The 14,241-nt window shown below is 53.4% G+C and overlaps 4 protein-coding genes across 4 annotated transcripts; 1 reads left to right on the top strand and 3 right to left on the bottom strand.

The window, feature by feature from the left end:
* Positions 1–901: 901 nt before the first annotated feature.
* On the bottom strand, positions 902–4,949 carry J4E88_010830 (uncharacterized protein; the record flags this gene model as incomplete). The annotated part of the gene is made up of 3 exons (XM_049404420.1): positions 902–2,300; positions 2,469–4,572; positions 4,706–4,949. The coding sequence occupies 3 exons, from the start codon at positions 4,947–4,949 to the stop codon at positions 902–904; spliced, it is 3,747 nt and encodes a 1,248-aa protein (XP_049249781.1).
* A 350-nt stretch (positions 4,950–5,299) lies between these two features.
* Positions 5,300–7,656, top strand: J4E88_010831 (uncharacterized protein; the record flags this gene model as incomplete). The annotated part of the gene is made up of 3 exons (XM_049404421.1): positions 5,300–5,814; positions 5,864–6,638; positions 6,691–7,656. 3 exons carry the CDS (start codon positions 5,300–5,302, stop codon positions 7,654–7,656), a joined length of 2,256 nt encoding a protein of 751 aa, XP_049249782.1.
* A 394-nt stretch (positions 7,657–8,050) lies between these two features.
* Positions 8,051–10,072, bottom strand: J4E88_010832 (uncharacterized protein; the record flags this gene model as incomplete). The annotated part of the gene is made up of 1 exon (XM_049404422.1): positions 8,051–10,072. One exon carries the CDS (start codon positions 10,070–10,072, stop codon positions 8,051–8,053), a length of 2,022 nt encoding a protein of 673 aa, XP_049249783.1.
* A 453-nt stretch (positions 10,073–10,525) lies between these two features.
* J4E88_010833 (uncharacterized protein) lies at positions 10,526–11,638 on the bottom strand (the record flags this gene model as incomplete). Its single annotated transcript, XM_049404423.1, has 1 exon — positions 10,526–11,638. One exon carries the CDS (start codon positions 11,636–11,638, stop codon positions 10,526–10,528), a length of 1,113 nt encoding a protein of 370 aa, XP_049249784.1.
* Between the last annotated feature and the right edge of the window lie 2,603 nt (positions 11,639–14,241).

Here is a 14,241-nt window from a genome sequence, read left to right on the forward strand (position 1 = left end):
CCTCCCCCCAGTCGAATACACCCCCTATTCCTTCTCCACGTGGCCTCAAATCCGGCAACCCGCTCTCTCCGCCCTCACACCAGAGCGCTACAGTCTGTCTTTCCGCGACGCAAACGCTTCGTATGTCGGAAGTGGGTATCTGGGGCATTACGAGCTGCGGGCGTATGATGCGGGGGAATGTGCGAGGAGGTGCGATGGCTGGGGGGATGATGGGAATAGCAATAACATCGAGGCGATGGACGGTCGAATTCGCTCATCCGGTCTTCCAACACCACCACCAACACCTACACCCTCCCCACCACCAACACCTACACCCTCCCCACCACCATCCCCCCACCCCCAAATCTGCAACGGCTTCAACCTCTACTTCGAGCGCTCCCCCTCCATCCACCTCGGTCCAAACTGCAGAGACGCAGCTAGTCGGACGATAATAAAATGTGCGCTGTGGGGCGAGGGGGTCGAGGAAACAGGAGCGACGAATACGGGGTATACGGAGTGGGACTTTAACGTTGTGATTGCGGGGTCGAATGGGTATAGACTGGGTGAGGAAGATGTCAAGAGCGTTGCCTGGAGGACACGGAGTGGAGGATTGATGGCGATTTCGGTGGCTGTTGTGCTGGGATGGTTGGTCGTTGGGTTTTGATGACGAAGACGGCGGAGTTTCAGTAGGTGGCCAGGACACAGGATGCAACACCACGGACCAAACTTAAGGTCATCTCCGAACACATTTGAAGAGGACTCTCGGGTATCATTTGGGTCTATTGTGACCTACGTTCCTATGTACAAATACAATTACTGCTCCCCATTCATCAAAAGACGCTAGAAGCGCGGGTTATAAGTACCAACCGCTTTTCATGGCCCCGTATTTCCAAACGCCGTAATGTGCACAAACATGCTTCTACTAGAATGCATACAGACCCCGCATGTTCCAGATCGCTTCATCAATCATGCTGGGGGTCCATTCTGCACCCGTCATCTGCCCAGCGATGCTCTCCCGCTTGTCGCGTGACAGTACTAAGAAGCGCTCGATCAGATCGCCATCAATGACGCTCTTGACCGGCGCAAAGTAGCTGCGGAAGGCGAGATGATCCCGGCCAGACAAAGGCTTATCGTCCGACCGAAGTTGAAGCTCTAGTTGCTGGAACATCTTGTGTTGTCGGCGGGAGTTGAAGGGGATGAGTGCACCAAGAGTGCCTTGGAGACCGGCCCAGAAGATGATGCGCTCACCACCAGATAGGAGAACCGTCTTTTGTATCGAGACAGGAATGTCGTTTGTGAAGTAATGTGCGATAAGGTCAAGACGGTTCGGTGTACCGCCCAGGTAGCCCTTGTCTACTAGTAGGTCGGAGCCGTCGGGCGATTCGTCTGAAGACTCGGAAACCTTCTGGGGGCAGCGCACGAGCCAGATATTGCCGAACTTGTCACCACCGACTGTGGTATCATAGTCCAGCATTTCTGATGCGGAGGTATGACGGGCGATGGTGTCATCCACAAAAGGAATGAGACGGTTGGGGTGGACTTGGTCCTTGTGTACAACGTAGGTGACGGATTGCGCCTGGTCGGAAACAACAAGTCGACTGCCTTGGGTCTTGAGATCGGTAATACGTGTGGCTACGCAGTTCGGGGCCTGAGCTTTACGGAGGACCGACTTCATGCCACAGTCGTAAAGACACAGGTGACGACCAACACCAGCGATAAGCTTTCCCTTGAAAGCAAGTAGCGCTAGAGGTGGATCGCTGACCTCGGTCTCGTGGAAGAACTCCAACTCGCGGCCAGTGGGGTTAATCTTGTACACCTGTATAGAAGCAGAGGTGTATTTGAAGGGATTGAAGCTCAAGTCTTTAGCAGTACCGACAGCTAGGAATGCTTCGTCACCGCGGCTCTCAAAGAAGACTAAAGCAGCACTGACAAGTGACTGGTTGCCGTTGAGCTCCACTGTGTGGGTGACGGTCTTCTCGCTCACAGGGTCGACCACTTGGATGCAAGAGGCCCAGCTGCCTTGAGCCCTTGGGTATCCAAAGTCGATCGCTGGGAGTTCGTCGCCATCGGTTGTGCCGTTTGCCGTATCGCCATCGGCATCCTCAGTCTTCATGGAACCGTTGGTGCCGTCGGCCTCTTCCTTCTTTACGCCAGCATGTGCGATCAGCTGTTGGCGTCTATCGGCGCTGATAGTGTTGTTATCGCTCTCGATCACGTAGAAGACACCCTGGTCGTGCCATCCGACCATCTTCCTGGGGGTGTACTTGAGCGGGATGTTCTCGTAGGTCGTGTTGTCGGTCAAGTCGTTGAAGGTGAAGATTCTGTTTCGTTAGCAACTGTTCGTTTGTTTTGTAGTTTTAACAAAAGTGAGTTGGTAACTGCTTTCAGTAGGAACAATTGGAAATTTTGTTTCAGCCTCATCTTGATTCGACGGTAGGAAACATATTTTCATCATTGCAGTTGGAGCGAAAGAAATAGGGAGTGCTTACCGTAACTCATTGGCGCTGACGCAGATGATTCCCTTGAATTGAGAACCATCAAAGTTCCAAGCGGACTTGAAAGGGATGTAATTCAAGGGTGTCAGCTGCAATACGCCGGTCCGGGGATGGGTGTAGCCTAGCCATGGCCTTGAGGTCATTGCGAGGATAGCAGGTTCGCCGGCAACAGTTACCTTCGCAAACTTGATAGGCTCGGGGCCAAGGAAGCGCCTCCGGGTGTCACCAATGTCTCCAGTCATCTCATCCAGTACTGATCGAATGTATACACCGCTTCGCAGACCAATGTGCAAGAACTGGCTGTATCCACGGGGCGACTTGTCTGTCATGAGGTTGATGGTCAGGTCGCTCGGCGGTGATGTAAGAGCTTGAACAGAGATGCTTCGTAGGATATTGCCTTCCATGTCAGGACTCAGATTGAATATCCGGACGGTCTGGTCGCTGCAGCCAACAGCCAAGAAGAAAGCTCGCACGCTACCCTCCGGGACATCGGGCATCGCCAGGCAGTTGATGGTGCTGTCCAGGGCAATCTCCTCCTCGGCCATAGCAAGTGAACCATCGGAGTCGCACTCAAAGTACAAGATCTGGCCTGAACTCAGCGCGATGGCAACCTGCCGGTTGTTTGTAGCGCAGGCTACAATGGTACGATGGGCTGGAGGTTGCCAATCAGTCAAACTAGCATGTGTCGCGCTCGCATCTTCGTTGGGAAACTGGATACCCTGAATGTGGCGGATACCCTTGGGATGGATCTGGATGATACAGTCCTCACCAAATTGTTGCACACCGAGCGTGTTTGTATCTGGGAGGAAGCCAGTGTTAGACGCTTCCTCGACATCATCGCCGATTTTCAGAACTAATGTTCTGCTGTGAAGGCACATCACAATGAGGGTGTCAGTCTCGTCTTCGCTGGTGAGCTTTGTGGTCCAAACGTCTGACGCGTTTTGCGGCAAAGGCGACTCGATGAGGTCCAAAACCTCCAGAGCATTCCTGGTGGTGCGGAACGAACTTCGGCCTCCTGTACCATTGATCGTGTAAACCTGTGGCGCGTCTTCGAGGGCAGGGTTGGCAATCTCCATACCCATGATCGGGTTCAGACTGGCCATCGACTCTACCGCGGTGAGGTTGACCAGGGCCCGAGGCTTGAAGAAAGGAGGCGCGAAAGCAGTCTCCGGATCGACAGGGAACTGGTCGCTCTCGAACACGGGGTCCTCTGTCTCGTCTCCCAACGACTCGAGCTCGTACAGGATGCGGTCCCCAGATTCGCAGGCAGCATATACGAAACCCGCCCTGAGAATGCAGATGCTGGTGACGACAGGAATAGTATCAAAGTACTTGATCTTGATCTTGTCGACTGTGCCATTTGTTGCTTCCACGGTAAGCTTGAAGACGTCGCCATCCTCCGTTTGTAGGAGGTAGAAGAAATCGCCGCCCTTCAAGGAGTACAGGGTACCAGCAACAATCATGCGCTTACGGTTGGGGTCTTCGGTAGCTCCCTCACGACGCGGAATGGCCAATCGGTGGACGCTTGATTTGTTGTTGAAGATACGGCGGTAGGTGATGCTGTCCTCTCCACAGCACAGGACACCGCTTGGAGCGTTTGGACCTCCCGGTACCCGGAAGAGGGTATTGGCAGTCCGATCAACTGGCTCTGACCACTTCCGAACGATGTGGTTCAGACCAAGATCCAGCTCGTAGTATACCAGCTCCTTCTTGATCTCGTCGTACGCTTCGCCGGTAGGATCAGTCTCGGAGTTGGAGTAGTCCACCTCGAGAGTAGCGAACATGGGGTTGTCGTATCCGACATCCAACCCGATGAGGCAGTACACTAGCGTCTGTGGCTTGTGTGCCTCTAGCGGTGAGGAGATGGCGATGTCCGTCTGGCCACTTCGGGTGAGAATATAGACGAGCTTGTTCTTCTCCGTCGAGGCAATCATGATAGCGCGCCCTTTCGGGTCGGCTGCCAGATACTCGCCCGGCACTACGCGTCGTATTCCTGACTTGCCGAACGTCTCGAAGTGGACCGTCTTGAACGTGTGCTCATCGGGCATGTACTCATACGTGACTAACCGTCCTGAATCGGTGGTTATGACGATATGGTCTGACGGAGTCAGCAAAGGTTCTTGTTAATTGCAATCCAGTCCACCGCGGGCTCAGTGAGCTGGGAGCTCGGAGGTGTCGTGTGCTTTGAAAATCACTATACTGCTTGTAGCGGGGAAGTAGGACTGACATACCTTTGGTTCCGCCCGCGATCCTGAACTTGGCGATGCGGCGAATGATGCCAAAGACATCCTGCGAGTAGAGCTCTTGGAAGCCCTTCTGCCGCCGCGAGACCTCCAGGATAGCTAGCCGCGAGCCGCTCGCTGTGAGGATTTGCTGCTTTCCGTTTCCGAGAAAGTCACCGGAGATGGCGTCCTGAGTCGCTGTCGGCTGCTTCACCGTCAAGGCGTACAGGGACATGGAGGAGAAGCTCGTCATGATGGGCGGCGGTGGGCGCTGGCCCAGTTACTCTCGTCGCGTCGAGGTCTTGAGCGAGTGTGGGAAAAGTTCAAAATTAAGTCGCGACAATCGAAAGGAATGCTCGAGCTTGCAGAGTGTAGTGCGCGCCGGTGTCAGGCAGCGCGGCTGAAGAGTTGCGGGCGCAAGTTGTCGAGGCTCGTGAGAAAGATTTACGCGCGAAGAGGCCAGAGCTTCTCGGCCTAGTGTCGGTCCGCCCTGGCCAATTGGTGGGATGCGCCCCACTAAAATTTCATGTCGCAAAGTCCTCGAAGGCGCATACAGACGACACTCTCGATAATTGACACAACCACGATAATCGTATATACAACATGAAGCGCAAAGTTGGCGCCCTAGAGAAGCTCGAGTCGGACCATGCGGCCCTCCGATTCAAGCTGAAGCGAGACCCCCAATCGTACAGAGACGACTTCGAGCAGCAGTACCAGCAGTACCGAACCCTCCTCGACCTGTTCCTTGCCGACCCGAGCACCTCAGACAGTGGTCTGGTTGCGCTGAAGGATCTCATTGAGTTCGTCTCGCATACCTCGGACCTCTATCCCGATGTCGCATCCGAGTTCCCCAGGGATCTCGAGCTTCTGCTCACCCACCACGAGGTACTTGAGTATGATCTGAGGGACAAGATCGTCGGCGCATACTGCTTGCTCAAGCGCAAAGAAGTCATAGACTCAGTCAAACTTCTCAACACACTGTTCCCGCTCCTTGTGGCGACGAACAGCAAAAGTCTGCGACAACTGCTCTACACCAAGATTATCTCAGATCTACGTTCGTCCAACGCGAAGACTGTGAACCACAAGCTCAACAAGTCTATGCAAACGGCGCTTTACAAGTACGTAGTATTCCCCCAATGCTTGGCATTCCCAGCTAACCGTCCTAAGTCTCTTAGAATCCGACACCTCCTCGCCGAAGGGTCTATGGGCCGTCAAGATTACCAGAGAGCTGTGGAAACGACAGATATGGACAGATGCGCGCGCCGTCGAGGTCATGCGACTGGCAGCACTGAGCGACAACGAAAAGACCATCTCGGGCGGCCTCAGGTTCTTCCTCGGTGGTGACCAGGAGCGAGAAGCCGCCGCAGAGGAGAGCAGCGATGACGACAACGATGTGGACATTGGAAAGCTGAAGCACGCTGCCGGCATCAACAAGAAAAGCAAAAAGAAGGCGCGCGACATCAAGTCCGCAGCTGTCTCTCTCAAGAAGAAGGCAAAGAAGAAGAACGCACCCCACCCCCTCAACTTCAGTGCGCTACACCTTCTCCACGATCCTCAAGGCTTCGCCGAAACCGTCTTCTCGAAGCACATCCAGAACACCAAGAACAAGCTTGCCCTCGAGACGAAGCTACTGGCACTGCAGCTTGTCACTCGCCTCGTTGGATTACATCAGCTCACCGTCCTCCCACTATATTCATACTTCTTGAAGCACCTCACTCCTCGGCAAGCCTCAGTCACCACCTACTTGGCATGCTTGGCGCAAGCGACACATTCATACGTACCGCCAGATGTGCTTGAGCCTCTTGTACAGAAGATCGCAAACGAGTTCGTGTCAGAAGCCTCAGCCTCTGAAGTCGCGGCAGCAGGTCTGAATTCCATTCGTGAGATCTGCGCACGTCAGCCATTGGCCATGACAGATACTCTGCTTCAAGACCTGGTCATGGTAAGTTGGCTCCTTAGAATACGATGCCATACTTTATACTAACGCTTCTTAGTACCGTAAATCGAAAGACAAGGGTACAATGATGGCCGCCAAAGGTCTCCTCTCCCTCTACCGCGAAGTCGGCGCCGACCTCCTCAAGAAACGCGATCGTGGCAAGGATGCGACAATGGGTATCCGCGCTGGTACTATCAAAGAACGCCGTTATGGTGAAGAAGCTATTGGAGAGGTCGAGGGCATCGAGCTGCTCGAGAAGTGGAAGGAAGAGGAGCGCAGGAAGAAGCTCATAGAGGCCGGTCTAGATCCCGACGCCGACAACGGCGACATCGACCTCGACGACGAAGACGACTGGAAGAAGTGGGACGTGGAGAGCGAGGGCGACAGCGACGACTCCGGCGGCTGGATCAACGTCGAAAGCGACGGCGAAGACATCCAAATCAGCGACTCAGAAGACGAAAAAGACAAGAAGGAACGCCCCGCAAAGAAAGCCAAGCTCGACAGCGCCACCCCCGGCCCATCCGACGACAAGGAAAACTCCAAGAGCGCCGAACCAGAAACCAAGTCCCTCTCCAAACTCCTCACAACCACCATCCTCACCCCCGCCGACCTCAAACAACTCCAAGCCCTCCGCGCCTCCAGCACCATAACCTCCACCCTCGCCGGCTCCTCCAAGCGCGCCCAGCTCCTCGCCGCCCGCCACGCCGACGAAGCCATCACCGCCGAGACCATCGAACTCGCCGCCAAAATCGGCAAGAAGAATACCAAGGAAGAGAAAATCGCTCTTGCCAGAGCCGACCGCGAAACGAACCACACGTCCAAAGCGGCGAAGCACCAGGCCAAGAAGGTGGAAGAGGGCAAGAGTACGACGAACAAGGAGAAGGCACGGAAGAAGAATTTCCTCATGACGCTGGGTAAGGCGAGGTTTAAGAATAAGCGCAGTTTGGGGGATGTTAAGAGGACGATGCAGGGGCATGTGGAGAGGAAGAAGAGGGGTGGTAAGAGGGGGAATAAGGGAAATTAAGTGGGGTTGTTTATGTGTATGGTGATGAGGGGTTTTGTTGTGTTATGCATTGCTATGTGTATCAGATGGATCGAAAATCAGATGGTCTTTCATGGCAGACGAACGGAAAAAGGGAAAAGGGAAAAGTAACTTGATACCCAGATAGAATATGGATCATGAAACATGAGCTATCCCGTTCTTAAGTAGCCCGAAGACCTGACGTGATCTTCGAGATCACCTTTTTCGACGCCCATGACACATCCTTCTCGCTTCCGGCCCGTTGAATCATGCGATGGCCTCTTCTCTCTTCTCCCATACTACTTCGGAAACACGTACATTCTGCCCAAATGCTGCTCAACTCCCCAGTAGACACCCGCTCTCTGCGCAGCTCTCACACGCATGCTGTCCAGTCCACTCACTCGTTCACAGTCGGTGTCGCATCATCATCCGCTTCAGCTTCCCCGCCTTCACCCGCAACGCGTCGTTCGAATCGAAACACCGGCCTTCGGGTACCAAAGTCGCTCGAGCTCTCACTGTGAAAGCTGCTTGAAGCGTTCTTGGTACCCAGGACTTGGAGTTTGCCGTGCTCGGGGCTGGGGACAGGTCGTGTAGGGGCGCTGCGCTTGCTGCGGGAAGAAGAAGACTCGCCATTTCGGTGTTGAGACGAAGCGTCATTCTTGGTAGTTGGTGTGATTGGAGAGCTGGCAGAGCGGGGAGGTAGTTTTGTGGGAGTTCTCAGGTCTTTGGAAGGAGTATACGGGTGACTCATGTAGTTCATAGTCTTGGGGTTGTCATTGGCCGCCTTGGACATTTGTTCGAGTGTCTGTGGTGCTTCCCGTCGAATAGGTGTAACGAGAATACCCTTGTGTCTCGTCGACGTTGCTCCCGGATCTGAAATCGACTGTGGTGGGGTTTTGACGACGGTGTCTTCGGTGCCAGTCCTTCCCGGGATATGATGACGAGACGTCGTTGCAGTCGGAAGTATACTCTTGGGATCAGCTATCCTTCCATTAGAGGTGCTCGCCACCGGCGACGATTGAGGTGCGACCGCGAACGCGTCCGCAACACTATGCCCTGTACCATCTTGCCACATGTCGGCATCAGCAGAAAGAGCCTGACGCACTGTATGGTCCTTTTCATTCTGAACATCCACCGCGGGAGTGATGATAGGCCGTGGGTGGCTCGCCAGACTGACACCACCGTCACCGCCACTCTTCATTCTCTTGCGCGAGCTTAGTGATTCACTCTCCATCCAAGCACTCATGTATTGATTCTGGATCTGAACCATCATCGATATATCATTCTGTAAGCCTCTCTTATCTGTAGAGTGAGGATAGACTTGTAGCAAGGATGTGATGAGTGAGGTGTGCTCGATGAGGTGACTGATGAGGAGGTTGGCATCTGGGTCTCGATGTACTGTCGGCGGGTGATTCCTATGTTGGTCAACGTTGCGTACCCTGGATGCAGGTGTGGCATTTGATTGAGTAATTGGACGGCTCGATTTCGGTCGAGCATGCCGCTGGTGTTCTTTGGCTTCACCATCGCTGGTTTCAGCAAGGTCAGCATCGGCGAACTTCCTCTTCTGTGGTGAAGTTCGTGAGTACTCTTGGATGTGATGGACAGCTCTCCTACGGAGCGAGTTCTCGTTCTGAGAGGGAACCATTGGCAAGACGTATGTGTTGGAAGGAACTTGAACATGATAGTGTTGCGCATATGCTGGTTGGTGTTGTGGCGCGTGTTGCGCAAGAACCGGCGCGGAGAGTGGATACTGTACTTCAAAAGGTACATTGAGGGTGTGTCGGCCCCATGCTGCGTTCGGGCTGACTTCAGGCGCGGCAGTGATCTTCGCGCTCATCATTCGATAGATATCGTGACTCTGGTGCCCGGTGAATGTGCTACCGTTCGCAGGCATGGCTGCCAGTGCTGGTCTAGAGACACCGTAACTGTATAGTTCCCTATATCCGTTGCCGATGAACTGATGCGGTTCTGACAGCTTCTTGTGTTTCTGTCTGCGCTTCGGGGCTCGCGTTGCTCGCCGTGGAGGTGGTGAGGTACCATCGACGATGATTGGATTATGGCTGCTGCCGCTCATGTTTGCGAAAGGCTTAGGTGCAAGCCTTCGCAGGGCGGAGGAGACTGTTCGATCGGTGGGATCAGTCGAGCCTTGTCGTTCCTTCGCCGTCGTGATGGTGAGTACCACTGGAGATTCGCCGGTACTCGGGGATGTGAGACTGAGATCATGCTCACTAATATTGCCGGAGAGCGCCATTCTAGGAGGAGTTTCTGGCACCCTTCGATTCTTCTGAGCTTTGTCGACCTTCTTGACGCTGGGAACGATGATATGTATGGTGTCGCTCGCCTGTCGGAGCGGTCTGGGCTGTCCAATGCCAGCCGTGTCTGGCTCTGCGTTTGCAGTGCCTCGCCGAGTGGACACCATGATGTTCAGTGTCTGTCCTGGTTCGTCAGACCTTCACCGCTCAGTTGATTTCAAATTCTACTCACCAGTTCCCAACTATCACGTCGCCGAAATGGTACAGCGCTGTGCCGGATTAGGGTGGTGAAGATGAGAACGTGATTACTGGCGACGCTCTTCTTGCGTACGCGAGGTGGAGCGAACCCGACGACGATAGCGGCGAAGGAGAGGACGGAGAGCGAAGTGATGAGTCGCAAACAAACTCATGATGTTGCCTACATGTATGTAGAAGGTGCACTATGTGTGGGAAGGGACATCCACTGTTTGAAAGGAAGGCGCGACGCACCGCGATCAACAGCAAGAGCGAAATCTCAGCATAACACATCGTAAACGAAGACAAGTGGAATGAAAGACGAGACGAAAAAGAAAGAGAACGATACCTCATGCGCTCGCCGTTGGTGCTTCGCGCGGCAGCTCTCATCCTGCGGTCAGAAACGCGCGAAGTTTAACCAGCTCTTCCACATCTTCCCCATCATTGACGACGCGATCGATAGCACCATTATCCCAAGCGATGCCATGCCAAAGCAGCACACCCACATCTCTCATCACTCTCACATCCCCCATCCGAGCTTCCAATTCAGGTATGGCATCGATCAAGCGCGACCAAAACAGCTCACGAAGTTGCGTCGCACCGTTGAAGTAGGTCCATTTGGGCCCTGATTTTGCGGGATCTTGTGAGATGGTTCCAAGGAGATGCTCGAGACCGTACAGGCAGGTCCCGAAAGGTAAGTATTCCGCCTCCGCCCAGTCCACCAGGCCTGTGATCTCCCAGGTATCGTGGTCAACCAGAATATTGGATGGGATGAGGTCCCCGTGATTGAGTACTACTGGGTAGTCTTCCATCCGCTGTATCGCGCGCATTGTTTCTCTCGCTCTTTCGCGTAGATATGCATCCGGTAGCTCACTAGCCAGTCTCTCAAGTCTAGAGATCATCGTTGAGCCGACCTTGCCGCGGCACTGCGTGAGCATCGATGGATGCTCATCCATAGGTGAATCTGCTCGTACCGTTCGGGTGATATCATGTACTTCCCGTGGTGAGTGCCAGTTTTGCGCGATAAGATCCGCGAAACTTGTGATGAGGCGCTCCAGCCGCTTTGCTGCTCTATCATCGAGTGAGTGTCCATGCTGCTGTAATCGGCTCAGCGGCGTGCCGTCAACCTTTCTCATCTCGTATGCGCATATGCCTCTGGGTAGTGTTAAATCGAGATCCTCGATGGTGGGGGCTAGTGCTTGGTGCGCTGTGCTAGCAGCGCGTACAATGTTGAGGTCGAGGGCGTGCTGAGGTGGCCGAAGCTGGACGATAAGAGCAGGCGCATCTTCACATTCCACCTCTGCGGTAGCCTGAGGCCGGGTGTTTTCCCTCGCAAAAGCGACTTTTGGTGGCGTGACCAGAAGGGTGAAGCTACAATAACCCTGTTCGCTATACTCATCAACCTCATAGTCTCCATAGCGATCTCGCACAGCTTTCAGGCAAATATCCCTATCCTCCAAATGCAATCCGAAGCGATTCCAGAAGTTTGGGGACGTCATCGATGGTGCAACCTGAGCGTGTTTGGGATGAAGCCCAAGGACTCGAGCCCCGTCGCGAGTTAGAGTCGACGCGAATCATCCCGTCTCGCATCATCAGTGACATTCTGCCGTAAGCCCTGTCGCGACAAACAAGGGAGCTAGAAGTCAAATGGTGTGTCGCACACAGTCGTGGTTCGTTGAGAGTTTGCACGTGGAAGTTGGCGTGGGAGGAAGCAGCGAGGGAAGCGGGGATGTGGGGTGAACAGTCGCTCCCACGTAAGCGGACGAGGCGTCGTCGCAATCTTCTCCACTTTCCACCCATCACACCAGCCTAGTCGGAGGGTCAAACGCTACTCGACCATGGCGGAAGAGCCGACAGTGCCTCTACAGTCTGACGGGCTCCAGCCTGGCCATGACATCTTTTGCACACCCAATAACGACGCGTTTCATGCGAGTAGCCTATACTCAGAACTGGATGTCGCTCAGCAGGAGATTCGCCTTGTCAAACTCTGGCCTGGCACCGGAGACGATGTCATCGAATGTACACTACTCCCAGGTGCGCCTTTGCTCGATCTGAAAGGACGATATACCGCTCCATCCTACTGCGCTGGCTCTGCAAAGGATACCGAATCTATCGTCCTCAACGGCATGCCCTTCAATGTGTTCGCAAATCTGGCACATGCTCTGAAGGAAGTTCGTACCTTCTGGAAAGCTACATACAGTGACAGGGATTGTCTATTGTGGATCGATCAAATCTCGATAAACCAGTACGATATCAGCGAGAGATCGTCACAGGTGGGGTTCATGCGCGAGATCTATCAGTACGCAGAGCAAGTCCTTGTCTGTCTGTCGACGCAAAGATCCGACCCAAAAGGCATGAGTTGGCTTGTTGAACTAGCGAGCGAAGTCCGCCCCCGTGAGTGGGATGAGATTCCAGAGGCGGAACGGCGTCGCTTGATCAGATTGTATGGGAACCGTAGGGTCAATTCGGAATGTGCCACTTTTACTGACGGCGATCGCCAATACCGCATAAGAAACCACATCTGCGAAAACAAAAGAATTGAGGACTTCAGACGAGGGTGGTTTGCTTCATATGAGATCATCGAAGCACCCTGGTTTACCAGAGCCTGGGTCTTTCAGGAGTTCATTGTCGCAGCAAGAGTACACTTCATGTATAGTGGAGTATATGCGTCCTGGCAAACTCTTCTGCCAGTATGGAAGGCGATCAGTTCTGACCATAATCATGATCTCGAGCTGGCAATCTATTCTTTGGTGTACGAGAAAGACCCTACTTTGGATCTTCCTGAACAACGCGATCCGAGTCGGATTATCGCGCACATTCGGCGCAATGAGTCGAGAATAGCCATGGCAGGATTGGCATTCATGATGGAGACCAAAACCCACTGGTACGAGAATCAGGATCTCGTGGAACTCCTGGCGCATTCCCGCAATCGCATTACTTCAGATCCAAGGGATAAAGTATATGCATATATCGGTTTGGCCAGTCCGGCTTATGGGATCGTGCCGAACTATTCCGATTCGATTGATCGAGTTCTAATCGATACAAGTACCAAGATAATAGAGACAGAAGACAGCTTAGAGCTTCTATGGCATGCTGCAATTTCTGAACTACGGCATGACAGCACTTTACCATCCTGGGTGGTCGATTGGAGGTCCAGAGAGATCTTCACTAATCCAGTCATCCCACACTACCCTCAGCTGAGGAAATCTGCAGCCAATGCTTCGTTTCACTCATTTGAAGCTCGTCGTGGAATTCCACTGGCCTTACAAGTCGAAGGAGTCATGATGGACGTGTTAGACAGAGATTCACATAACTCAAGACGCACCGGGTGCTTCTACACATCTGTGGATGGTTTTCCCGGCGCTTGCTCTCGCGAATCTCGACAGAACGATGAGGTCTGGGTCTTGAGAGGCTGCAGATCGCCGCTAATACTGCGTTCTCAGGAGCTATTAGGCTATAAACTGGTATCAGCTGCGTGTTACGGGCACTATCCCAGGAAGAACCATATAGAGTCGCTGGAGACAATTATACAGCATGAGAAGAAACAACAGGGAGGCTGGCGAACCATATCTTTAATCTAATCAAGGTGGTGACCGTAGGATCCATCAAGAGGACATACGGCCCCATGATTCATTTTGCCATCAAGTTCCGCGGCGAAGCTACAGTATCCATCAAGACATTTCACTGTACTTCTGGCGTAATTAAACATCGTCGTCACCGTGTGTTCTTACTTAGAAGCTTTTTTTTTTTGCGTTGTGAAATTACATTCATTTACACTACCTTCACTATGCAGACCTCACACCAGTTACACCAAAATCTGCCTGTGATGGTTTGTAATGAACAACAGAGAAGAACCGTACAACATAGCCGAACGAAATCCTAAGAGGAACACCTGTACAAGATGGCCAACGCCAACATTCATGCAACAGACCAGACCCACCGAGACTCTCACGGAAGAAACAGGATTGAGGAAAACAAGGTCATAGAACCAGCGCCTGCGATGATGCACGGATCCGTCGATGCTATGCCACCCGAAACCTCTGCCTCCATGCAACCCGCCTCTACACCTACCGGTCTTTCTTCGGAGTACGAGCTGTCTATC

Source organism: Alternaria novae-zelandiae, assembly GCF_023758075.1.
Source record: "Alternaria novae-zelandiae strain BMP 2774 chromosome Unknown scaffold_42, whole genome shotgun sequence".
Classification (NCBI taxonomy): Eukaryota; Fungi; Ascomycota; class Dothideomycetes; order Pleosporales; family Pleosporaceae; genus Alternaria; species Alternaria novae-zelandiae.